Below are 27,048 nucleotides of genomic sequence, written 5' to 3' on the forward strand. Positions count from 1 at the left end.
CATTTCATTACATCTGGAAAGGTCTAGGTTTTAAAGTGTCAGACTGTGTGTATGAATTCTGAAGAGCTTCATCAGAAATGCCAGGGAAATACTGGAAGACATTTTTGAGGTTTGATTTCATTCACTTTTACGTTTTTTATTATGTGTCCATGTGTGTCTGTGTGTGGGTGTGTGCATGTGAGTGTGGGTGTCCACAGAGGCCAGAAGAGGGCACTGTGACTTCTGGAGCTGGACTTAAAGGTTGCTGTGAGCTGCTGGACTGGAGTGCTGAGCACCAAACTTCGCTCCTCTATGGGAGCAGCAACTGTAGTGAAATAGGACTCAACTTGATAAGCTCCGCCCCTTGTAATTCCATCCCCCCGCCCACCCCACAAGCAAACCAGTCACATGGTCAACATTAGGATTGTTGTTTAAACAATTCTACCAGATTTACTATATTTAGTTTCTGAAACAAATCAGAGTAGCAGTAGACCGCTTAATGAGACATATTTTTATTATTTACTGTTCAAAATGTAGAAAGTAACAAGTTTTAATACATATCTAAATGAAATCTTAGGAAAACAATTATGTTAACGGTGATCATGTTTGTATAGTGTATAATAGAATTATTAGGGACTATTTTAGTCAGTGTGTTGCTTCGTATTGCTTTTTCTGTAACAAATGTTACTTTCATAAATTAAAAACTTAGTTTAAAACATGCAGCTAACCGCTCCATGATCAGCGAGGGGACACAGTGGGGACTGTCCCCCTTTTTCTGTATGACTACACCCCTCACTCTGACTCTCTATAATTATTTTCTTGGCTTTGACTCTTTGTCTTTTCTTTACTTTGTAATCCTCCCTACTCCCAGGGTCTCAATGTATAGCCCAGGTTGGCCTCAAACTCACCATTCCTGTATCTTAGCCTCCCAAATGCTGGTATCATAAGCATCTACTTGGTTTTTATTTTGTATTCTCTCCTGATCTCTCTCATCCCCTTTGGTCCTTGCTTGTCCTGGGTCCTAAGGACACCTAAAGACTTTGTACTCAGTGCTGGAGGGTTATGCTGGACTTCATGCATCAAGAGCAGATCACCCAGAACACTTACTCCACCTGTGAGCTGGGCTCCTTGATGCGTCTGCACTCTCTGCATATCCACAGAGTAGTATCATACCTAAGAAAAGTGTCTCTGTGGAGGGTAAAGTTCCTCCGGGGAGAGCTGCGGCTACCCGGTACTCCTGTGGTTGTAGCTGATACAAGAAGCCCGATTTTAGGCTGATCTGACTTCTTGAAGAGTCTGACTTCTTGAAGATGTTTGAAACCTTGGAGCCACCGATTGCATTATTTCATTGTGTTGTCCCTGCTAATCCTCCACTCACCACCCCATCATCACCGACAAGCACAAGGGCAAGTGTAAGTAGCAAAGAAAAATTCCAAAGCTTCTGTTATCTGACTACCGACCCTGCTCTACCGGAAACACCGCAGGTAGAACACCGATAGGCCAAGCCCATGACGTTTTGTGTTGTCTGCAGTTTGACTCATTGTGCTGGTCATGTTTTTGCCAGCTTGACACAAATTAAAGGCATTTGGAAATGCCAGTTTAAAGAAAAAAAAAATGCCTCCATCAGATTAGCCTGTAGGCAAGTCAGTGGGGACATTTTCCTGATTGATGCTTGATGAGGAAGGGTCCGAGTATACTGTGGGTGGGCAGTGCCTCCCCTGGGCAGGTGGGCCTGGGTGGTATAAGAAAGGTAGCTGTATGGGAGTCTGAGGAGCAAGCCAGTAAGTAGCCTTTCTCCATGGCCTTTGCTTCAGCTCTTGTCTTGAGACCCTGCCTTGACTTCCTTTCTTGGTAATCCAGAGGTCATTACGTTAAATAAAGGCTTTCCTCCTTAACTTGGTCTTGGTCACGGTGTTTTATCAGAGCAATAGAAATTAAACCGGAACGTTCATAAATGTGAGATCTTTAAACATAACACGGGCTTTATAAAATAATGAGAAATTTCAGCTATGAAAGATCATTCCTGATTCTGTCTCATTGTTCCTCCTAACGTTATGTAGGAAAATGAGTTATAATCAGTAGATCAATCAAAAATAATTTATATTTTTGTTATGGCTCCCAAAGGCAACATAAGTTTGAATTAATTTGTTGAAACGGTATAGTCGTTTTAAAAAATTGTTAAAGGAAACGCTATGTTTAAATCGTTTATCATCAGTTTGATGACTGTGCTGACATTTGCCAGACTCTCTGGTGTACTTTTCTTTACAATGAAGTGTTTTTGAAAGTGCTCAGTCTTAGCCCCGTAGTATATTAAGGTGGAAGAGCCTTGGATTCAAGGGGTCTTGAGTTTACTTGCTGGAAACCTTGCTCTGTGGAGAGCATTGGGCGTGAAAATGAAAGCAACGGTGTTTTCACGCTCGCGTTTAGAAACGAACAAGACTAAAGGGAATAAATTCACACTTGCCAACAATCGTGTCATTTTTGTTATAACCCGCACTCACGGAAAATAGACTCAGTGCCAGGTGAGGTCCCCGAGCCCTGTGCCCGGGAGGCCCCGTGCTTGGGTGAGCGGCTGACCTTTGCCCTTGAAGAGCAAAGGGAATGTTAAGGAGCCGAATTAGAAGTCTCACAAGAACCCTGCAGAGTAAGCAAGCACATTTTAACAGCTGTAGACTCTGTGCTTAGAGAGATGTTAGGGGGAGCAGCAGGGTGTAAGAGGAAAGGAAGAGGCAAACCTGCAGCTTCCCGAACTTGTTTAGAGAGCTGGGTATAATAAGTAATCAATAAGGAAGCTGGACAAATAATTTGGAGCTGTTTCTCTGGTGAGCAGTTTGGAATACAGTGCTGTAGGCAAAGTGGTCCTTGGCATTCTTAAGGGAGGGGCAGATGCTAAGATTCACACATCAGAGTTACTCAGGCAGTGCGGTGAGTATATTGCAATGGAGTAGGTAAGAGAAAAAAGGAGGAAGCAATTAGAGGAGTCTAGAAAAGATGGTGTCTTAGGGTTTCCATTGCTACGAAGAGACAAGCTGACCACAGCAACTCTTATAAAGGCAAACATTTAATTGGCGATGGCTTACAGGTTCAGAGGTTCAGTCCATTATCATCATGGCAGGAAGCATGACAGTATCCAGGTAGACAAGGCACTGGAGATGAGAGTTCTACATCTTGATCCGACTACATCCAGAAGAAGACAGATTTCCAAGCAGGTAGGAGGGGGGTCTCAAAGCCCACCCTCACAGTGACACACTTCCTCCAACAAGGCTGGACCTAACAGTGCCAATTCCTGGGCCAAGCATATTCAAACCACCACAGATTGTGTCTTAGTCAGGGTTTCTATTCCTGCACAAACATCATGACCAAGAAGCAAGTTGGGGAGGAAAGGGTTTATTCAGCTTACAATTCCATACTGCTGTTTATCACCAAGGAAGTCAGGACTGGAACTCAAGCAGGTCAGGAAGCAGGAGCTGATGCAGAGGCCATGGAGGGATGTTCTTTACTGGCTTGCTTTCCCTGGCTTGCTCAGCCTGCTCTCTTATAGAACCAAGACTACCAGCCCAGAGATGGTCCCACCCACAAGGGGCCTTTCCCCCTTGATCACTAATTGTGAAAATGCCTTACAGTTGTATCTCATGGAGGCATTTCCTCTACTGAAGCTCCTTTCTCTGTGATAACTCCAGCTGTGTCAAGTTGACACAAAACTAGCCAGTACAGATGGTGAAGACCCATTTCAGGTCATGTAAGGGATATGGGAGTGGGAATGTGGAAAAGAAAGTGGACTTAAGAAGCCCTGTGTGTACAGGGTATGGTGTCTTATATCTACAAGCCCAGTAATTGGAAGGTTAAGACAGAGGTTCAAGAGTTCAAGGTCAGCCCAAGCTACATGGTAAGACTCTTGTCTCAAAATGTCCTTTACATTCCTTGAAGAAGAGCTGTGTATATCATATGGGTAGAACCCTGTGACTAGTTGAATTATGACTTAATGGCTCTTCATGAGGGGACACAAGGTTTGTTTTTGTGGTAAACATCAAGACATTTGAAAATCTGAGATTTGGTAACATTCACAATAGTATGCAACCATGAACACCAGTTTCAGAGGACTTTCAGCACTTTAAAAGCAATGGTCAGGTCTCAAAGAAACTCAGGACAAATGGCTGACAGTAGTGCCACTTTAACATACCAAAGTGCTCTCTGGCTATGAGGATCTCTCTGCAAGTACCTGTTACAAAGTCCTGGTTCTTCTTAGCACGTCTCATCCCTGTCCTTTACCCCAAACCTCTCCTGCCCCTGAGCTTCTCTTTCCTTTTTCGTGGGGTATTTGCCAGCAGAAACTGCTGGAACATGGGATTAAGCCAATTGAAAGTCTTTATTAGCCAACTAGTGACTACATTGGGTGTTTGAGATCTCGGTGTAGCACTGAGCCTTTCTCAGAGTGAGCTCTTAAGCACAAACACCATGTTTGGGGTTGACATACTTCAGCTACCAAGAACAGTTAGCCAGAAGCAGAACTATAGAAACCAAACAGCAAGGTTAGTACATTTTGAGACTTTCCCAGAACTATATGGACTTTGATGAATTAGGCCTTTGTTCTAGTTTTGGCAGGTGGTAGTGCTGTCTGTGTGCTGAGTTTTGAGTTTTACAGCTGGAATGGCACTTCCATCATGGAGTCAGTTGTGCTAAGGTCTAGAACTCCGTTATGCTTTCTCCTAGCTTCTGATTGATTCCTGTAGACCAGATACATTGTGGCCAGATGTTCTCTTTGGCCTCTTGGCCTCTAAGTCCTTTATTATTAGGATCTGGTCCCCTCTCTTGCTTCTCTCTCTCTCTCTCTCTCTCTCTCTCTCTCTCTCTCTCTCTCTCTCCTCTCATGGCCTTGTCTATTCTGTTGGCCGTGTTCAGACTGGATGCTTCCAGATGGCTCTGGCTATTTTCTCCTTCATATCTACAATTGGAACCTTTCTTCAACAATACCTAGGAGCAGTCATGTCCTCATTTTTATTCAGCAATCACTCCCATACCTTCTTTCTCCTCATCTGTGACAACCACAGATCTACTCTCTGTCTCTATGAATTGGCCCCTTCACGGCATTTCACATGAAAGGATCATATAAGAGGTGGCCTCTTGCATTAACACCTTTCACTTTCCTTAATGGTTTCGAGATGCATCCATGCTGTAGTATTTATCTGCTCTTCATTCCTTTACAGAACAGAATTATATCCCATTGTATGGCCATACCATGTTCTGTTTACCTATATACATATCGATGGGTTGTTTATACCTTCTGGCTTTTGTCATAAGTGCTAGCATAAGCATTCACATGCAAATTTTTTTGAGCATCAGTTTCAAATTCTTAGGGGAAGATACTAAGCAGTGGGGCTGCTGAGTTGTAAGATAATTTGCATGTATTTTTTGATAAGTCACCAAACGGTTTCCACAGGAGCTGCACTCTTCTGTATACTCACCCATGATGGGCTGCAGGTCCATTTCCCCACATGTATGCCCAGGGTTATTTTCTTTTTAAACATTGATAGCCTGGGCAGTGTAAAATGGTATCTCGGGCCTGTGAGAGGCTCATCAGGTAAAAGCTCCTGCTGTGCAAACCTGGTAACCCATGCTCAGTTCTCAGAATCCGTAAATGAAGATCCAGATGCAGTAAGTACACATCTGTATTCTCAACACTTCAGAGTGTGATGGGAGAATAATCCAGAAGTGTGCAGTGCCACAGAGACAAGGGGGACCTTGCCTTGTGAGCAAGCGGGAAGAAAGAACTCATTCCTGAAGGCTGTCCTCTGACCTCCACACTCATGCTGTGGTTGTGTATACACACACACACACACACACACACATGCCACACCATCTCTCTCTCTCTCTCTCTCTCTCTCTCTCACTCACACACACACACACACATACACACACGTACATACAATACGCACACTCACCCACTCACACACATACACTCCACACCATATCTCTCTCTCTCTCTCTCTCTCTCTCACACACACACACACACACACACACACACACACACACACACCACACACACTCACACACATACATACAATATACACACTCACACATACACTCACACACATACATACACACATACATGCATACAATACACACACTCACACACACACGCACACACGCACACACTAAAAGTAATAATACATAAAAATCAAAATGCTGTCCATTGTTCTTTTGATGTGCATTTACCAGATGGATGATAACACCAAGCATCCTTTATCTTTGAAAAGTGAAGTTTCATAGTTTTGCTAATAGTTTTAAAAATCGGATCGCTACTTTTGTTACTGAGTTGTGATAATTCTTTATATTTTCTGAATTTTAGAACTTCATAAACTACAGATTTGGAACAATTCTCTTCCATACTATAGATTGACATTTCAGTCTCTGGATCGTTCCCTTTTAAAAAAATTAATTACTTTTTAAAAAGTGTCATATTGGAGTTCAAACCTGTGGTCTTTTGCATGTTAAATGCATACTATACATTAAAATTCACTTCTAGCCTCCTCATTTGATAGGTTTTTAAAACCATTTTGCTAAAATATGAAATACAGTTGAGAAAATGGAGAAGACTGAAGACAAAGGAAAACAGTTTTGTTAGAAAGAGGATTGAGGGCACCCAGAGGTATTTGGCTCCAGCTAGTACCTGGAGCATGTAATATGTTTGGTACTTCTCTGTGTGTGTGCGCGTATGTGTGTGCATGTACATGGTTGGCATGTATATGTGTATTTCATGATTGCAGGTATGCATATGTCATATTGCACAGGTAAAGGTCGAAGGGCAAGTCCCATGTCAGTCATCTCCTATACCTGTTGTTAACTACTGTGTACACACACCAGCCTTGCTGACCAGGGAGCGGTCAGGATGTACCTGTCTCTACCCCTCACCTTACTGGGGCACTGGGGCCACAGACGTGTGGTACTCAGTTTGGCTTTACATGGACGCAGGAGATCTGAATTCAGATTCTCTTATTTACACTGCATTCGCTTTCCTCATGCAGCTTCTTCTCCAATGAGCGCTGCTGGAAGGATAAGAACTGGGAGAACTGGGAGAATGTGCTGTCCCAGCCTCAAGACAGAGAGACAATGGCTGCTTCCCCCTTCCTCCAACAAAACCAAAGTGGACGTACTATTCTTGACCAATTTCCAGAAACCCAATTCAACAGGGATTCTGTCAGAGGCCAAAATGAACCAGGTACTGAGTATGAGCAATACAATTTACTGGTAAGAATTATAGCCTATTGTGATCTACTTATAAAATTTTCCTCCAAATACACAACAATATGTATATATCTTCAACTAAGCTTACGCTTATGGAAGATTTATTTATGCCTCAGTAATTGAAAAAGCTGGTATAGAATTTAAACCCTAAATAAAATAAGACAGTTGCTTTTTTTCATGAGGAAAGTATCGTTGACTTTTTCTTTTTAATATAATTTAGATCCTACGCCTTGACTTATTCAGCCATGCCTAACGTGCAGGTTTTTTGTTTTTTTTTTGTTTTTTTTTTTTGTTTTTTTTTTTAATATCTCAGCTGACTCTGCTCTTGTACACAGGCAATGCTGATGGAGGCATAAAATAGCTCTTTCTCTAGAGTTCTGTCCCCAGAGCTGGTATCAAGAGACACCTGTTTTCCAATCTCCTGTGCCAGTGCCTGCTGCTCTGTAGACCAAGATCTGGGCAGGTTTTATGAATCTCAGGGAAGCCACTTTGCTGCTGAGCCGACCTCATTCACACATTTCATTTATCCGCAATAATAAGAATATCAATATCCTGGATTTATACGGAGCTGCCCATCCAAAGAGGTCAAAGCATTTTAATTTAATTGGATGTTCCCATGGTTTTAAGAGCCTCTGGGTATATTACAGATGTAATAATAAAACAGTCTGCCCTGGTTTGCAAAATAATAGACAACATAAAACAAGATGTGCACGTATACCGTTTCTGAACCTCATTGTGTAAACTTATTCAGGGTCCAGCTGTGGGCTTCAAGGTCTTTTCTAAGATCATCTCTGTGTCTTTTCATCTTGTGACATCACTCTATAGCCACTAACTGCTTGTTCAAGACCAGTTGTCTGTCTCTTTGAACACATAATTCACAGTTTCAGTTTGAGCCTTAGCGTGTCTGCCTCCTGCCTCTCCCTCTTCCCTCCTCCTTCTCCTTCTCTGGAATTTAAGTCTTCATTTTATTTTTAAAAATATTTTAAATTGTGTGTGTGTGTCTGTGCCAGAATGCGTATGTAACTGCAGGTGCCCATCCTTGCTGCTAGTTTTAATGTCTACTTGACACAGGCTATAGTCGTCTGAGAAGAGGGACCCTAGACTGACAAAATGCCTCTATAAAATTGAGCTGTCGGCAAGCCTGTAGGACATTTTCATAATTAGTGTTTGATGTGGGAGTGCCCAGTCCATTGTGGGTGAGTTTATACCTGGGGTGGTGGTCTTGGGTTCTATAAGAAAGCAGGCTGAGCCAAGCTATGAGAAGCGAGCCAGTAAGTAACATCCCTCCATCCTTCCTGTATCAGCTCCTGCCTCCAGATTCCTGCCCTGTTTGAGTTCTTGTCCTTTCTTTGATGAGGAAGAGTGATGTGGAAACCAAATAAAACCTCTCTTCCCCAAGTTGCTTTTAGTTAAGATGTTTTATCACAGTGATTAAACCCCTAACTAAGGTACCATTGAAACAGAAAGAGGGTGTCAGATGCCCTGAAACTGGAGTGACAGGTGGATGTAAGCTGCCCTACATGGGTGCTGGAAACCAAACACATATTCTTTGTAAGAGCAGCATGCACTTGTAAGCACTGAGAAATTTCTCTAGCCCTTCCCTTCCATTCTATTTTTAAAGTCAACTTAATTATAACCTAACTACTCATGAGGAATTTGCCAGGCATCCCAGCCTTCATTGATTCTTTTTCATTGAAATATCTGCAGTAGAGTGTGTGTGTGTGTGTGTGTGTGTGTCTGTCTCTCTCTGTGTGTAAATTCTTTGTATTATGTTCATTTCTAAATACCCCTACTCCATATATATGTCATCACCCCTACACAGAATCATCCGTAATTAATCTCTGATATGTTGAGAAATGTTATTTAGTTCTAAGAAGCCTGTTGAATTTGGGAGTCTATCTTAATAGCTGATAGTTATAAGTGAGCAGATCTACTAATCCTCCTATAGAATTAAAAAAAAAATACACTTTTTTTTTCACATTCTGGTACAAGCTTGCAGATTTTCTGCAAGGCAACCGAGAATAGAAACAATGTCAAAGGCTATGTTTGTCACCGAAGATGAAAGGTGTATTGGGTAAAGTTTTCCTGAAGTGTGATACGAAACAGGACAATTAGAACACTTTCTTGAGGGTTTAATTTGGTGTGTGATAATTCAATTTTCACCTAATTACAGTTCTAGTATGTGCTAAAAGCAGTCCATCATTTTGACACTAATCTAATTCTTACTTTTAAATAAAATGCATTTGTTTATTTCCATTTAAAATTTATAGGAACTTTGAGAAAGCTTAAAGATAAAAGAAAAAATAATCCATATTACTTATCCATTACTACTAGAGACATACTTTAAACACTTTGAAGGCGTGCTTCAAAGTGAAGTCACGTTACAACCTGCCAAAAAACACGGAAACTGAGGCACAGAATAGCTTCAGTCTCTTTTCAAAGGGAAGTAGAGTCAATTGTGACCTTGGGTTGAATCTAGAAAGTTCTACAGCACAAATGCATTCTTTAAAATACATACAGCATAAACTACTTTTAAATCATCTTAAATGTATCTTAAGTGGGCTTAATGGATTCAAAAATTGTGCAAGTGTAAACACCGAAACAGTGTATCCTCAGAGCATTTTATGTTCTCCCAAAGAAACCTTTTCGTATCATGAAGTCACCCTGCCTCAGCTCTGAACAGTTATTAACTCGATTTTTGTTTCTATGAATTTGCTCATTTTGGGTATTTTATATGAATGGACTCCTCAGTCTTTGTGTCTGGCTTCTTTTACTTGGCACAGTGTTTCAAGGACAATTAGTGTTGTAGCATGTGCCAACACTTCACTCCTTTTTATGACTCTTAAGTATTCTATTGTATGGGTAGTCCGTATTTGTTTATACCACAATCACATGCCTCATATTATACCAAATATATCACTATTGTGATGAGCACTGCTAAGAATGCTTATGTAATGCTATGTTTGAACACTTAATTCTCTTGGGTATTATTTGTGAGAGAAACCACTAACTATTTCCACACTGACTGAAGCATTTCATAAACTCACATTGTTCTGATTTCTTTATGTATTTGCCAGCATTTATTTTTCCTTTTTGACCTGGGTGGAGTGGCACATGCCCTTAATCTGAGCACTTGGGAGGCACAGGCAGGTGGAACTCTGAGAGTTAGAGGCCAGCTGGGGTGAAAGGTAAGAACTGGTTCCTGGAAGTGGGTCTCTGTCTTCCACATGTGCTCCCCCACCTAAACATGTAACTTAATGTAAAGATATTTAAATCAAGAAAAATATATAGTTGTCCCAGTGAATGTGAAGTGGCAGCTTATTTTTTGAAGCTTTAAAAAATACATATATATGATATTCTTATTTTATATATCTATAAAATAAAGTCCTTCTTAAAGGATTCATTTAATTTATATGAGTACACTGTAGTTGTCTTCATGCATACCAGAAGAAGGCATCAGACCCCATTACAGATGGTTGTGAGCCCTCATGTGGTTGCTGGGAATTGAACTCAGGATCTCTAGAAGAGCAGTCAGTGCTCTTAACCAATGAGCCATCTCTCAGCCCTAATAAAGTCCTGTTTTTAATATACATTTTTCTTTTTGTTGCTCTAACTTTTGTAAAAAATTCCACTGTTAAATCTAAGATCATAAAATTTATCTCTATATTTTCTTCTAAAAGTTTTAAATAATAAGTTTAGGACTTTGACACAATTTAAGTTTGTTTTTTTGTGTGGTGTGTGGTAGGTAGGTGTCCACTTTATTTTTTCATGTTTGTATCTAGTGCTTTATTTTCATTTGTTGAAAAGACTATTCTCCCTCCATATTTGAAGTTTTCATATTTCAAATATAATATTCAAAATATCATTTTGAATGGTATGGGCCTCCTTATCAAAAAACTAACTGATCATGGCTGGATAGGTGGCTCAGTGGTTAAGAGCACTTGCTGGCTTTGCAGAGCACCTAGGGTTGTTTCCTAGCTCCTCCACAGCTCCTTAAAACCATCTGTACCTCCAGTTCCAGGTCGGCTTCTAGAAGTACCAGGGCACATACATGTATGTATATCTGTGAATGCAAGCAAACACTTTTATAAATAAAATTAAAATGGATAAAATTGACACTGTAGCTGTTCAGACACACCAGAAGAGGGCATTGGATCCCATTATAGATGGTTGTGAGCCACCATGTGGTAACTGGGAGTTGAACTCAGGACTTCTGGAAGAACAATCAGTGCTCTTGACTGCTGAGCCATCTCTCCAGCCCCTATAATGGATAATCTTTAAAAAGAAAAAGAAAAAAAGAAAAAAAAATCCACAAAACAAAACAAAAAACCAAAAGAGCCAACAGCTCGCAGACACATGGGGCTCTCTCTGTATTCTCAGTGGCATTCCATTTATGTGTTTGCTCTTATTATGCTAGCAATTCTCCCTTTGATGACTTTAGCTTTTCAGTATGGGTGTAGACCAGAAAATGCAAATCCTCTATATTTATCCTTTGTGTGTGCGTTTGTGTGTATGAAGTCCCAGAGGTCAACCATAGATGTTTCCCTTAGATGTTATCTGCCTTGTTTGTTTTTGAGACAGGTGCTCTCACTGAACTGGTGAGAGGACCACATAAAGTCTATTTTAGGACCAGGTCTGATTTCAAAAGGGGAGTCATCCATTCCAGCAACTGACCATAAAACCCTCATCAGTACCAGGAACTAGGCCATAAGTCACCAGCTCCAGGAACAAGGGCATGAAATTCCCATCCAAAGAACAGTCTGGAGATAACCGCAAGATGGGCAAATATCTTATCTCAGGGTGGGCCATCTGTGTCAGGCAGCCTTACATGGTTTGGGTATCTCAGCCTGTTGCTAAACGCTCATGACACAGGAATGCAGTCCACTGACTATCTGGACACAAGCCAATCAGAAACCGACCTATGTAACATCCCCAGCACCCACCAATGAAGATTTAGATTACCTAAGCCTAACTAAAATTCCCCTAGTTCCCTATAAAAAGGCCTGTGCGCCTTTGTCTGGGGTAGCCTTTTTTTTGTTTGTTTGTTTTGTTTTTCGAGACAGGGTTTCTCTGTATAGCCCTGGCTGTCCTAGAATTCACTTTGTAGACCAGGCTGGCCTCGAACTCAGAAATCCACCTGCCTCTGCCGCCTGAGTGCTGGGATTAAAGGCATGCGCCACCACGCCCGGTTGGGTAGCCATTTTTGCACATGGCCGACCCTGCATGCAGACTTCTTCTTTTTGAGAAATAAAAGCACTCTTGCCAATTGCATAAGTGAGTGGTGGTCCCTGTGAGGTGCTTCTGGACGTAACACCTGTGGCTTGCCGGTTTGGCTGGTCAGTGAACAGCAGGATCTTCCTATCTCTGCTTCCTTGATGCTGAAGTTGTCAGTTTATTTCACGATTGCTGGCGTTTGGCCTGGGTTCCGATCCTTATACCTTTGTGGTAAGCACTTATTTACTGAGGCATTTCCTCGCTCCTCCACATTTTTCCCCCTCTTCCAAGCTAGTGTACACTGTTCAGGGATTTCTGACCTCACATGGATCTTAGAACCAGCTATTCCACTGCGGCGCAGGTTTGCCATTGTTGCTGCATCTGTTTCTCATCTGTGATGTTTTACATGTGCCTCATTCCTTTGTTTTGTTTTGTTTCGGAAATATGTTGTAGTTTTTTACATATACATATGTGACTTTCCTGTTCATATTCATCCCTGTGTTTTATTATTTTTTGCCCCTGTTAAGTTGGGATTATTTGGTTTTTTTTTTTCTTTCCTTTTCCTTTCCTTTTTTTCCTTCTTTCCTCCCCACAACCCCTTCCAAGGTCTTTCTGCTTAGTTCTGAATGTTCTGGAACTCTCTGTGTAAAGCAGGCTGGCCTCGAACTCACGGAGCTATACCAGCAACTACCTTCTAGGTGCTGGGATTAAAGGTGTGTGGTACCATGCCTGGCTAGGTTCATTTATTTTTAAGATTGCTCTTTCTTACTGTATAGGAATATCTCTAAATTGTTGTTGTTCACTTTGTATCCTGTGACATTGCTGAAGTTTTTATACTAGCTCCAGCAGTGTTTTATGTTCTTTATAATACATTCTATAAAATCCTATTATTCACAAATGTAGGTGGTTTTGTTCCTACATTTAGAAACTAGATGCTTCTCTCTCTCTCTCTCTCCCTCTCTCTCTCTCTCTCTCTCTCTCTTCTTGCTCTGGCTATGATTCTCAGAGATTTATTGAGTAGATACAGTGAAAATGGACAACCTTGTCTTGTTCCTAATCTTAATGGGAAACTTATTTTTCATTATTATATATACTGTTAATTTGTTTTTAAAATTCCATTATATTTGTGCACTTTCCTTCTTTTTGGACTTTTTCTTTTAAAATACAAGTAACAAGATTTATTCCAGACAAGAGTACATTCACATATGACCAAGGAACCCACTCTCACCTCCCTCCCCAATGACAGTGGGGCAGGTACTTAACACTCCTGTGTTAGCATCTGTGCTTCTTCTCCGTCATCCCTGGTACAGCCACTGGAAAGTCTAATCTGCACAACCTCAAGTGATGCCTGGTGTAATAGAGTCAAGCTCAGTCTTTCATCCCCACCCCTCGCCCAGGACTGCAGAAACACATCGGGGAGAGGGGAAGTATGTTGAGACACCAAAGTCCCAGGACTGAACTCTTAGCTTCTTCAAACCAGTCTTTACTCTCAGCAGGGCTTCAGGGGTTTCCTCTTGGCCCACCTGAGAAATTAGCCCCACCTGTGTGGACTCAGCAACCCACCGAGGGAAGCCAGCAATGAGGGAAGCCAGCAACGTGTCTTGGCTCTCTGGCCTATGTTAAGTGTGGGTGGGCTAAAAGAGCCCCATAACCTATTCCCTCCTGGAGGGCAGGCTGAGTTCCCAAGTTAGGAACAACTTCTACAACTCTTGAAATTTATAAAACAAGTTTTGAGCCATATTTAAAAACAAACAAACAAACAAACAAAAAAAACAAGAATCTAACTCCAAAAGGGGGTCTTTAGAACAAGCTAAACGGTTCATTTAAATTATTTATACTAGTTATTAACAAGGAAGCTACAAATGGAAGAGAAATTGAGGGTAATAACTTCCTGGAACTTACCACATACCTCTATGGCCCCATACAACTGTGGGAAGACATGTGAAATGCTAGAGTGGGCCCTGGAACTGGCCACTAGTCCCTGTGGTGTGACAATGCACCAGAAAAGAGAAAACCAGAGACCTGCAGGGGCTAACAAAACAACAGACCCAGCAACAAGGCCAAGATAGCAAAGGCTGGGGCCACAGGTCCCTCTCTCCTGCGCCTCAGATTAGCCTCTGTGCTCAGCCAAGGAGGACAAAGCAGGAGCAATTCTCCTCCGGAGGGCAAGTGGGCCTGATTCCAAGAGGGCAAAATCTCCTGGACTATTCCAGAACACAGCCTGCTCCGCGCCAAAGAAAGCCTGCTGTTCAGTTGCACTGGAAAACGTGCTGGGAAGACCTGCAGGGCCCTCCTGCTTGTACAGCATCTTCTGTTTAACCATGGCCCCATCTGCCAAGTGGGTACCTTCTTCCACTGAGTCACCCACCATCTCTGCACCCAACTCCACTTCTTCCTCTGGCTGGCCAAGAACCTTCAGAGAGACCAGCGTCTCATAGCTGCTTTCCATAACATTTCTGTAGAGCTCCTTCTGCCAGTCCTCCAGGTTCTCACACTCTCGTTCTGAGAAACAGACCCCATCATTCTCAAGGGACCCGGACACCTTTGGGGTTTCCCCTTACTGCCGGGAGGCAACCAAAGGACCCAGAAGTTATTGTGGCGAAGCAGGTTCTCTACATTCTCCAGTCGTGGCGGTAGCAGCCTGTACTCCTGCAGCAGGGTCCCCAGCACGGCCCACTTGCCCTCCGGCTGGTTGCTGAACTCTCTGGCTCGAAGTCAGCCAGCTTCTTCTCTGCTGACCCTGCACGTCCCTCCAGGTTCTGCACTCAGGCAGCCCGGGATTCCATCTTCTTCTCCACAGCTTGAATAGCAGCCACCACTGTCCAAAGTGAGATTTCTGTGGTCTGGAAGTATGGGCTTTTCTCTGTTGTTTGTGAAGGTGGTGTGGCTGGAGCTAAAGGTGTGGAGCGCCGTTTCCTTCTGTGCAGAGCAGGTGTCGACTCCTCCGACTCCTCCATGGTCTCAGTCGCCCCACAACACCGACTGGAGGGAAAGTGCTTGGACTTTGTGCCTCTCCACCAGACGCCCAGACCCTTCTGGAAGCCGCCACCGCTGCTGTGCTGATACAAGGTGTGCTATGAGAGTAACCCCCCCCCCCCCCCGCCCGAAGAACTGCAGTGGTTCCTCCTTTTTGGGACTTTTTTTTGAGTGCTTTTATTTTAAAAGTATGGTTGAATTTCTACAAAAGATTTTCCTGTATCCATTGAAATTGGTCTGTGGTTCTCAACCTGTGGGGTTGACTCCTTTGGGGTTGCATATCAGATATCCTGCATATCAAATATTTACATTACAAGTCACAACAATAGCAAAGGTACAGTTATGAAGTAGCTATGAAATAATTTTATAGTTGGGAGTCACCACAACATGAGAAACTATATATATATATGTGACAGCCCCTAGGACAGGTACTTTTCCCCCTCACAGCCTGCAGCCTGCGACTTGGCATAACCGCAACAGTGAACTTGTACATAAGACGAATATAGAAACATTCAGTCTCAGAAAAATACCAAAGAAAAATCTCTGTGCGTGTACATTTTTGCATTTGGTTGATTTAAAGATGGTATTTGAAGTTAATATTTTTGCACACACAAGCATTCTTTTGGGACCTTTGTTTAAATAGAAGAATCTGCAATTTATCATCAGATACATTAAGTTAAAGCGTGTAAAATTATAAAATGGAGTAAACTGAAAAACAACTTAAGGTCTGTCTGAAGAGATCTAAAGAGACAGTAAGGAGGCTTGATGAAGTTGCCCTTGGTTTATTGTCCAGGCATGCCCGGGACCGGCAGAAGAACTACATTTCCCAGAATGCTTAGAGAGGACAGGAGCCTCAGCCTCCAGCTGAGTCTCAGTCCCGCCTCCTAACTCCAGGGATTGGGTTTTTCACTTCCGCGCCTAAGCGCTTCTCTTCTGCCATTGGTGGATGTTCCGGGTCAGCCGCGGAGTTTACACTTTCCCGGTCCTGTCAAGCACCTGGCTCTCGCTCCCGTACCAAGATGGCGGCAGAAGCAGCTGGTGGGAAATACAGGAGCACAGTCAGCAAAAGCAAAGACCCCTCGGGGCTGCTCATCTCGGTGATCAGGTGAGGGAGGCAGGAGGCAGGCAGGGTGAGGTCAGGGCAGCGGCTGGACTTCCGCGGTGGAAGGGAGAGGCATCGGCTGGGCCCCATCCGCCGGCCCTTCTCTCCCTTTTGGCCTCCCCCGCCCCTCCCCAGGGCCTATTGCCCGCCCCCGCCGGGCAGTGTTCTAAGACTCTCTGGGGCCGGGGTTAAGGGGAGGACACCCCACCTCCCCAGTCTTCTCCTCGGGGCATGGCCTTTACTTCTGTCCCCGGTCCTAAAAGCTGGCCCGCTTGGGTTCGGGAAGAAACCCAGCGCAGGTGTACTCATTCATTCCTACAACAGGTTCTGGTTGACCCTGGTGCTGTGCACACTCCTGAAGGCCGGGAGGTGTCCTGGGCTCGTGGGGATCAGGCCCAAGTTTCCTGTTAGGAGTTGCAGAGTGTCCAACTTTGGGCACTTTCCACTACCTGTGAATAGCCACAGCTTCAGATCCTAGGTTTTGCGTGAGCTGTTAGCATTGAATATTAAAGTGATCCATCCATCCTTCCTTCTTGTTTTGCTTTTTTCTTTCCTTTTCCTTCCTTTCTTCTTTCTTTCTTTCTTTCTTTCTTTCTTATTGCTTTCTTATTCCAGTTTCTTACTCAAAACCATACAAAAATAGAATTTCAAACTGCCCTCCTCATTACTTTTTCCCTAAACTATTAGGGTGAGAGTGGGGGTGGTTGACTATTTACTAGTCTTCTTCTTCTTATTTTTAAATGTTTAAAATGTTAAACAGACTTAGATCAGCCTGAATAAAATGCATTATGACACACTTATCCATTGTTGTCATTTGCATTTCATCCCATATATTTTCCTAAAACAAATACCCCTTGCTTCCCACTTTCCTCGACTTATCCTTCACTTTGATTTGAGTTAAGAGAGCTCCTGTAATGATCCTGATTATCTTTTTAAAACCTAGGATCCACCAGAATCTGGTAGGTTAAGCCCTTGAGAGAATGGGTAAATCAAGCTTTGAAAGGCTTTAAAAGTTTACCATTTAATCGACTGAAAAGGACCCGTGTATTGGTTTATGGCAGAGTTTAAGAGAATGGCCTGTTTTTATCAATTTTATTTTAAAACGAGAGGATAGAACTGTCTGTGAAAGTGATACACTTTGTAGGCCCTGAAGAGAAAACACTGCAGGCACACATTCTTAGTTTAACAATGTACAGTTCAGATTTATCCCATGATATTAAAACCTCAGCCGGAGCCTTTGTAGTAGTGCGCCTTAATTTTCTCTGGAATTCTAATATGAGTGTTTGGAATCCTTTTCTGATCTTGTTTTTTTTTTTTTTTTTCCTGCCAGATAGTCAACACTCTCTTATACAGTAGATAAGTATGTAGTATGGTGCCTAGCATTTATTTAGTACTTAGGAAATATTTGTTGAATGAGGGAATGAGTGACCTGAGTTATGTATGCAAAGACAAGATATATTATCCCCTTTGAGGAGAGTATGGGCCTGGAGAAAGATGGCGATTCAGAATTCATGGAAGGAGTGGTCACTTCCATGGAAGTGGAGTGAGTTAGGGAGAATAACAACTGTAAACAAATGTCCCGTCCTCTTCCTTGTGCTTCTGAAACTTTAGGCTATATGTCAGATTCCTTAAGTGGCAGTTAGATTTACCCTCAACATGTGATACTTAAAAACTGAAAAATAACTTAAAAGCTTTCTGACGGATTCTGCTGTGGAGTCGTATATTTACCTGTAAGGACCAATTCCTTGCCGTTTCCAGGGGGCATCACCACTGCTGGACAGTGTACCTCATTGTTTTGTGTTGAGTTATGGCAATGGTTCCACCTTTAATACACTTCCCCATGTTGTGATGATCTCAACCATAAAATTATTTTGTTTCTACTTCATAACTGTAATTTTGCTACTGTTATAAATTGTAATGTAAATACTTGCTATTTGACCCCAAAGGGGTCAAGACATACACCACAGGTTGAGAACCACCAAAGTTACATGTAGCCCCGTCTGGCTTCAGACTCATTGTGTAGATAAGAGTAACCGTGAACTCTTGCTTCCATCTCCCAAGCCCTGGAGCACGGGTGTCCACCACCACATCTGGCTTTCTTTGGTTATCCATCCCTCATGCTCGCCTGCATCACCCTCACTTTATCACTATGATTTTGGCCCAGACATCTTTTACTTTGGCTTTTGTTGTGAAGTACTGCTTTAATTTTAACTCCTAATCCAGATGGTGTCAGGACACATGCATGACATGTTCCCTTTACTGTGTTTTTTACAACCATGCTGTCGAGGTATATCCACACTTATGATTCTAGGCAAGTTTAATAAAGATTGGGCTTCGTGATTATGCACGAACACAAGATTCGATGTTTTTGCTGCTGAAGTGTTGCTGTTTGTACCTCAGCATTTCTTTTTATACCGAAAAGTTTGGCTTTGGATTGAGGGAAGATGTTGCCAATCTCTTTTGGTATTTTCTTCCTGATTCTCTTTTGTGCTTAATCCAGTGAGAGGAGAAGGGTAGTATAACTTCAGCGGTGGGATTTGGGGTGGGAGGAGTCTGGGCTGGCAGACAGGAGTAGGCCTGTGTGTTTCTCATGAGTAACTGTGTTTCTGCTCTTGGTATCTGTTTAGCTCCTGCCCTTCATGCTGCTTCTGTTGCACAGCACAGTCATTATTCTCAGGTCCTCCCATGTACTTGAGTTATCTCCTCTGTCTTTAACTTTTCTCAGATTCTCTCAAGAGACTAGACCTTTTCCGGTTGCTTTGGCAACAAGCTTCACAAAGGGAAACCCATTTTAGGGTTGTGTTTATAAAGTCCGAGTATTCCGGAAAGGGTCCTTGGTGCTTGCTAGCTCGTTCTTGTTGCCTTTCACCTGGCATTTGTCACAAAATAGGTTAGTGACAGACTCCACTGTCTTTTGAACAGTTTGATTGGCTCACCTTTATGGCTTTACATCACTGAGCAGCAGCAGGTTTTCTGGTGTTTTGGAATGTTTACAAATTTCCTTCAGTTCTTTTTCAGATGTATAAAAATACTATTTCTATACTAGGTTTAGTGTTGTCACAATTTATATTGCATCTATCTGTCTGTCTATCTATCTATCTATCTATCTATCTATCTATCTATCTATCTGAGATATGATCTATAGCTTTGCCTGACTTATATTTGCTGTGTACACCAGGCTGGCCTTGAACTCACAGAGATGTATTTACTCTGCCTCCCAAGTGCTGGGAATAAAGATGTGAGTCACCACAGTTGGCTAAAATGTTATTTTTAATAGTTTGAAGAGAAGAACATTTATTGTTGTAGACACTTTATAGTACTGGATTAAACTCCAGATAAGGTGTAGTGTAAGGACTGAGCTAGTACACACAAAGGAAATGCCCCAGTCTCATTGCCACTTTTTCCTTTTGTTTGTATGTGGATTTTTGAAATAGGCTTGCATGTAGCCCTCACTGTCCTCAAACTTGCTATCTAGGCACCAATAATTTAGAATGTCTTATCCTGCTTCCACCTCCTAATGCAGATTCTGGGAGTTCAGGCTTGGCCCACCACAGCCAGTTCTCATTGCCTAGAGTACTAACTAGATAATGACACAGTGGTTTTGTTGGCATCAGAGTCTGTCAATGAGAATTTAAAATAAAGAATAGAAATACAGTACAGTACAACTGCATTCTTATATTTGATCGAAAGGGAACTTTGAGATATGTAAATTAAAATTTTAGTCACTTAAAAAAAGTCCTGAATAAACATATTTCAGGCCAGTCAGGTGTGTGATGGTTCACTATCGTGTCTGTGAGGAGAGATAGTGCTTGTGATTGGTCTTTTGGAGACTGCTACTAACTATAGATCGAAGTCACCACTGGCCCTTTACAGCAGAAATAATTGGGTAGACAGTGTCCTGTTTGAATGTTTTACACACACACACACACACACACACACACACACACTCTCTCACATACTCTTCACACACCATATCTACCGTCTTTCCTATTGATTACTTTACCTCAACCTTTTGTTTGGTGTGAAGTTGAAGTTGTGAAAGGAGCAAGATGGCATTTTGGAGATGTTATTTTATTTTTGTGAGTTCTTGTGAGGTTTTTAATTGGGTAATGTGTCTACCACTTACTGTTAGGTGATTTGCTTTCCAATTAAGCATTGACTCTCCCTTCTTTGTATGTCAGCCTGTAAATAGCCAGTTTAATTGGAGAGACAAACTCTGGTTGGGACTTAGAGAGACCTTATTGAAACCTTGGAGCAGAACTTTTGTAGACAGCCTGGTTGCAGATGCCAAGGAGGTTTGAAGGCAGTTGGAAACTCACATTTTCATCAACTTTTATGTCTTCACAGAAGTTGGAATTTCAGTAACATAGAAAATCCTTTATTGTATGCTCCTGTTAAATTCTGTCCTTCCTTTGCAAAGGATATTTTGGTCAGCCCATAGTTTATTCAAAGTAAGGTTTGTTGACAGGACCAGGCTTTGTGTGATGTGGACCTTTGAGGTTTGTGACAGTTTGTGGCAGGAGGAGCTTGGCCACTCTGCTTTTAGCTGGGCCCCAAGAGCTGTGTTAGGCATAGATACTATTTCTAGTCTCCTCTCTTCATCAGAGTCCACCTCAGAGTAGCCTTTAGGTTTCTCACTTTGTTTCCCTCAGCCCTGTTCCCCTCCACGATGCATTGCTATTTGCAAATCACTATCAGAATAGAGGGTCAGGACTGTTGATAGACCCAGTTGATAGATTACTTGCCCAGCACAAAGCCCTGGGTTTGATCCACAGCATAAACTCGGCGTGGTGGTGCATACCTGTAATAGCAGCACGTGGGATACAAGATACATGAGCGCCTGATTGGAAACAGAACAGACACTTTCAGGAGGTCCTGGGACAGTTGATAATTGCATTTACAGAAATGAGAAGAAAAATGCTCCAATTTCTGGTTATACATGCAGAGTTAGTATCTTGGAGAACGAAGTCTTGGTTTCTAGCCTCAAGACTCATTGTTAATGTTGGAGTTTTTTGGTTGTGAGCCTAGCCTTTAACGGCTGAGCCATCTCTCCAGCCCATGTTGGAATTTTTGAAAGCTTTGAGGCATATAGTTTTATTATTGGGCAGTACCATCAAGTTTTTCTATCCATGCCTTTATAGGTAAGTCTGGTCATATCCTTTAGTGAGAGGGTGTGGTTTAGGGTAGCTAAGAAAAATGTACTAACCTCTAGTCTCAAATCACTTACTCAGCCTCCTACCACCCCCAGTGTTACTTTCCCATTTATGAAATGAGATGGTGAAGATCTAGTGTGGTTTGGGGGAACATGAAATGAGACAAGGCATATAAGAGTGCCTTGTATAGTTTGAAACAAAGAGGCACTCAGATGCTTAATTCTTCATTTCTAGTGTCTGTAGTGTCTTTGGTTAGAAATTTGAGTTTTACTAGATCTAAGAGTACTTGCCTGATATTCCTCAGGCCACCGGTCCAATCTACTGTACAACACACAAACCAATTCGGAGCTGGAGGCCGAACCCAGGACTCTGTGCTTGCTAAGCAAGTTTCTACCACTGAGCTAAATTCCCAACCTCTATTTTGCATCTCATTAAACCTGGAGCTCTTCCATTAGGACTCTGAGACATGCCTTGAAATGTCTTATAGTTCTTTATTTTAAAGATATAGCTCTTTTGCCACCTGCAGGAGTGTTGGTCTGGTGTTTGATGTGGTCACAGTAGGTTTACTTTGGGCATAGTAAGCAGTAGCCAGTCGTTTATGTGCTTGGGATTCAGCCTTGAAGCCACTGAGAACTCACAATTTGATGCAAAGTAATAAAAGAATGCTATTGTGTTACTTTTGGTAGTGTTGATAAAAACAATATGCGTTTCAAGATTTTTATGAGAATTTTTTTCTGAGTTGTATCTTTTACTAGAAGCCCTTTCAAAAAGTAAATTCAAAAATCATTTATGAATTCAAGAGATACTGTTTGTTTTTCATTTAAAACAGTGCTGTTCACACACACACACATATACACACACACCCCTCATCTTAAAGGGAATAAGAGATAGTTTATTCTGGAGTCATTTTGAGGACCCGTGGCCTAGGAACACAGATTAAGGCTATACCAAATTCCAGGTTCCAAAGTGGGTGCAGTTTTATATTTATAGTTATAAATCAAGGGAAGTTTAAAGTACATTGGTGGGTACATCAGAGAGGCAGGTAAAGCAAGATGGGGGAGGTTCTCCTACAGGCCTAAGATGCTCTCTAACAGTGGTCTTAGCTTTTTATGTTGGTGAAGCTATTGGCCTGCTAAGACAATAGATTTCCAAAGGCTTTTATCTGTTAAGTTACAGGATGTTGATTCATATACAGAGGTGGGCAAGGTGTGACTGTTCCAGGGGCTACAGTTAATCCAGGAAAAGCCTCTGGACCCACAACATTCCAGTCTCTATTACTGTAGTTTTAATCAGTCAGTCTTTGTAGACACAGCTTCTTTCCAGGAATTGTCATTCACATTATCATATATATATATATCCAGAAGCACCCTTGAGACTTTTCTAGGAATTCACTGTCTCAGGCACTGCCTGACCCATCTGACACGTATCTGCATTTTTATAACTATACAGATGATTTAAAAGCATGATGAAGTTTGAGTATCGCTTAAACGTGCTTTATTGGGGAAATGAGATATAAGAAACAAATTTAAATTATTACCTTAAAAAAAAGTTGAGATAATAATTGGGCTATGATTTTTTTTCTCCTCTCTGAGTCTCATTTTTTAAAAGTATTACTCAAGTGGAGAGATGGCTTAGCAGTTACTGCTCTTGCAGAGGACCTAGCGTCCATATTGGGCAGCTCCCTATAACTTTAGCTCCACGGGTATCAGATACCTCTGGCACTGTGAACATGTACACACACACACACACACACACACACACACACTTAAACAAAATACTCCTTTAAAGTTTTAAAAAGCATTGCTGCTAAGATGATCATTTGTATAATGAAATATTCACCAAGACAAGTCATTCTGCTCCTGTAGTTGGGGAAGAGGATCGGAGCCAATCAGGGCTAGATGAAGTCAGATGGAATATGGCATTATCTCTTGAAGGTGACATTTTTTGACAAGTCTTTTAATTTTAAATTTTGCCATCAGAAATTTTTGACCAATTAAAAAATATGGTAACAAAATTTCCATAAAATATATGTGTGGGGGCTGGAGGTAGAGCGTTTGCTTAGCAGCTAGATTAATCACAGAAATTCTCTATGATAGTCTTTTAGATCAGTGGTTCTCAGCCTGTGGGCCATGGCCTGTGTCAAAAGACCCTTTCACAGGGGTCATATGTCAGATATCCTTCATATTAGATATTTACATTTCGATTCATTACAGTAACAAAATTACAGTTATGAAGTATCAGTGAAATAATTTTATGGTTGTGGGTCACCACAGCGTGAGAACTCTATTAAAGGGTTGCAGCATGAGGAAGGGTGGGAACCAATGCTTTAGATCTTGGCATTTCTCCATGACACCTTTATTCTAAAGCCTCATGGATCTTTGCATTTATGAAGCCTGCCCCTAATTTCCTAATTTCCATTATGTCAGAAGTGCAGAACATCTGCTTGTGAGGAACTCACCAGGAAGTGAGGCTCTTTGTGGACAATACTTTCTGAGCATGCTGGTTTTTTCAAGGAAGTGAGAAAGAGATAGATTTTTAAGTTGACTTTGTCAGCCGTAAACTGAGTTTTATGCCTGAGTCGAGTGATTTTACTTAATTTTAGATAATGGCCTTTTTGTTGCCTAAGCAATTTATAGCTTTCGGTCTCTAGTACTGTTCTGTATAACTGAGTTAATTGCACTATTGAAGCACTATCCACATATACGTTGGGTGTAGTAATTGGCTCTAAGTGCTGTCTACAGCCAGACACTAGTGAGTTTTCAAATGACTTTAAAGCAGACATTGTTTACTGTCACTTGAGGCTACATAAGTCTCTCTGTACTGTTCAGGGATGCTCATATGCATGAGAGAACTCTTTCAGAGGGACTTGTCATTGTGAATTGCTATCAGTTGGGATGGGATTATCCTGTATTTCATAGGCTCTAATGAGTCATAATTAAGAAACAAGGCATCACAATGTATAATTGAATAGAATAAAATCCGTTTTGAAAGTGAGGTGTTGATTTGCTTCTGCTTTGAGTCAAATATATCTTGTGTGATTATGTAGTGATACATATCTCTAGCATTTCTGTAATGTGGGATCCCTTATTCAATCTCAGATTCATGACGAGGGCCTCTCATTTTGATAACACCCTGGAAGCAGTTATAGATCAGGCGCCATCTATGAAGTGTAGCGGTGTGTCATGCTTTGCATAATCAGCTTGGAACTCTGACTGAGCTGTGTAGTGAGCCTTTGTATCCTTCAGTCTCTTTTCTTCCTCATGGCTCTGGGTTTTTCTCTACTCATGCATAGAGCTGTTGTCTTTAGTTTCCCTGCTAGATGTAGGTGTATTTTGCTATCAGCTGTGTATGAGGTGGGCTGGGTTCCTTTTTGGAAAGAAGATGTGCCTCTAGTACCCAGCAAGTGCTGGGTAGAGCTGATGATTTAACAGCAGTGAGGGAAGGAAGCACGATTGATGTTGGAAGAGTCACATCAGCTCTGCACATTTTCCCCCTTGTGTTGGGACCACTAACAAAAAGAGACATTTTCTTCTGAAAAGACAGTTCTGAATCACTCAGTTTTCACTTTCTGGAGCCAGGCTTGGAATCTCGTGCACCTCAAGTTCCGCTCTTGTTTTGTACTCTTGTGTCGGAGAGCAGGTATCTGTGTGGTGGGGTTGAGGTTCTTGATGGTAAGAAGCTCAGGAACTTTGCAGCATCTGGCCAGTCTCCTCGGCCCACGCGGAGTACTTCTGAGAAAGAGGGTAGCTTAGGACACTTGACCCCTGTTGGAGATGGTGCTCTGTTGTTTGCTGATGAGTGATTTTTGGATATGTGAAGGTGTACTTGTAATTAGTTTTTCTTAGTTGCATAAGGGGATTTTCATTATTTGTTTTCTTAGTTTGTGTTACTTCTGGAAGAGAGGTCAGCGGGGCCTTAGTGGACAGGTAAGCCCATTATCAGCTTTCAGAAAATATGGCTCAGTTCCGTTCATTCTGAATGGTCACTGAGATTTAGATGTGTAACTTTATCTCTTGCAGCAAGTGTTTTAGCCATCTGCTGCTGTATTCAGCAGCCCATTCTTCATGCAGATTGGTCAAGGATGTGTGTTGTTTAGGCTGATCGATGACATTGCCTTGAGAGTTTAACCAACCAACTTGAGCCTGGTGGTGCACATCTTCAGTTTGTGGATTTTGGCAGCTAGAGCAGGAGATCACAAATTCTCTGCCTAAAGAAACCCAACCCAACCCAACCGTCCAAACCCAGATAAACTAGCAGCAAACAGAGAGGGCAAATGGGAATTTAACTAACTGTAATAACATTGCCTGCACTTTCTGAGGCAGTGTAGCTTTCTGCTCCAGCAGCTCTCACAGAACACCTATGACTGGATGGCTAAACAATAGAAATGTATTTCCTCACTGTTTTGGATGCTGTACGACCAAGGTCAAAGCACCATCAGATTTGGTTGTTGGTGAAATCTCTCTTCTTGGCATATAAATGGCCATCTCCTTGCTCTGTCCCCCTGAGAGCCTTTCTTCTGGTTGTGTGCACAGGATTCCTTCCTGTCTCTTGCTTTTCTCATGAGAACAGCATTCCTAGCCGTGAGGTTTCCCTGACTTGCTGGACTTTATCACCGCCTCTCTTTTCTGTCTCTAAACACAGTCAAGTAGAGTACTAAGATGTTATCATAAAAAGAAAAAACAAGCCTTTTTGTGGGGCACACAGATCAGTTTATAACTAAGCTAGGCCCCTTTCTCACCTTGTTCAAATGCTCAAAGCTTCCAGAATAAGAGTCTGTCACCTGCAGACAGGTAACCTGGAAGCTCAGGCAGGAGTGATTGCCGCTGCAGTCAGCACGGCCTGTCACGCTGACTTGTAATGTTGGAGTATTACATTAACACTTAATACCGACATGCGTGCTGTGTGCTCTGCAGAGACCTGCTAGCCAGTGGCTGGAGCTGTCAAAAGATTTGCTGAGAGGAGAAAACTAAGAGAACATGGCCTGACTTACTTAGTTCTATATGTTTTTTAAATTTTATCCCTAGATTAGAATGGAAAAGATAAGTCATCAGAAAGCTGTATACTCGGATTATATCCATTGCCTTTCAGAATATGGAAGCCTGAATTTAGTTTTTAATTGTGCTCCTGAAGAGATATTAATATAAAATCTGTTACCTTATTTTAAGGAGACTGTTGAGGCTGTGTTTATTATATTGTAAAATGAAAAATGAGCTTGCATAATGAGTCTTTAGAAAGTGAGAATTAGAACTTTTTGCCTTGGCTGCTTGGAAGCTCAAATTTAGATTAGGAACTCATTTACTATGAACTCTGTGTGGCCGTGTGACCTACTCGTATTTTACATTTATATAATGATGAGCTGTATATTTTACTATAGTCTTAGAA

At 41.9% G+C, this 27,048-nt stretch overlaps 1 protein-coding gene and 1 pseudogene across 3 annotated transcripts in view; one reads left to right on the plus strand and one right to left on the minus strand.

Annotated features, from left to right (window-relative positions):
• Window positions 1-14,545: 14,545 nt before the first annotated feature.
• Gm1401 lies at window positions 14,546-16,351 on the minus strand (annotated as a pseudogene).
• A 16-nt stretch (window positions 16,352-16,367) lies between these two features.
• Window positions 16,368-27,048, plus strand: part of Exoc4 (exocyst complex component 4) — a 724,890-nt gene continuing 714,209 nt past the window's right edge. For 2 of the 3 annotated variants that reach the window (NM_009148.4, NM_001347089.2), the window contains exon 1: window positions 16,406-16,516. In NM_009148.4, coding sequence (NP_033174.2) covers window positions 16,431-16,516 — 86 coding nt within the window. In that variant the 5' untranslated portion in view covers window positions 16,406-16,430. Of the gene's footprint in view, window positions 16,517-27,048 lie in introns of all 3 variants that reach the window. The other variant, XM_011241262.1, reaches the window with a different exon arrangement.

The sequence above is a fragment of the Mus musculus genome, chromosome 6, assembly GCF_000001635.26.
Source record: "Mus musculus strain C57BL/6J chromosome 6, GRCm38.p6 C57BL/6J".
Lineage (NCBI taxonomy): Eukaryota > Metazoa > Chordata > Mammalia > Rodentia > Muridae > Mus > Mus musculus.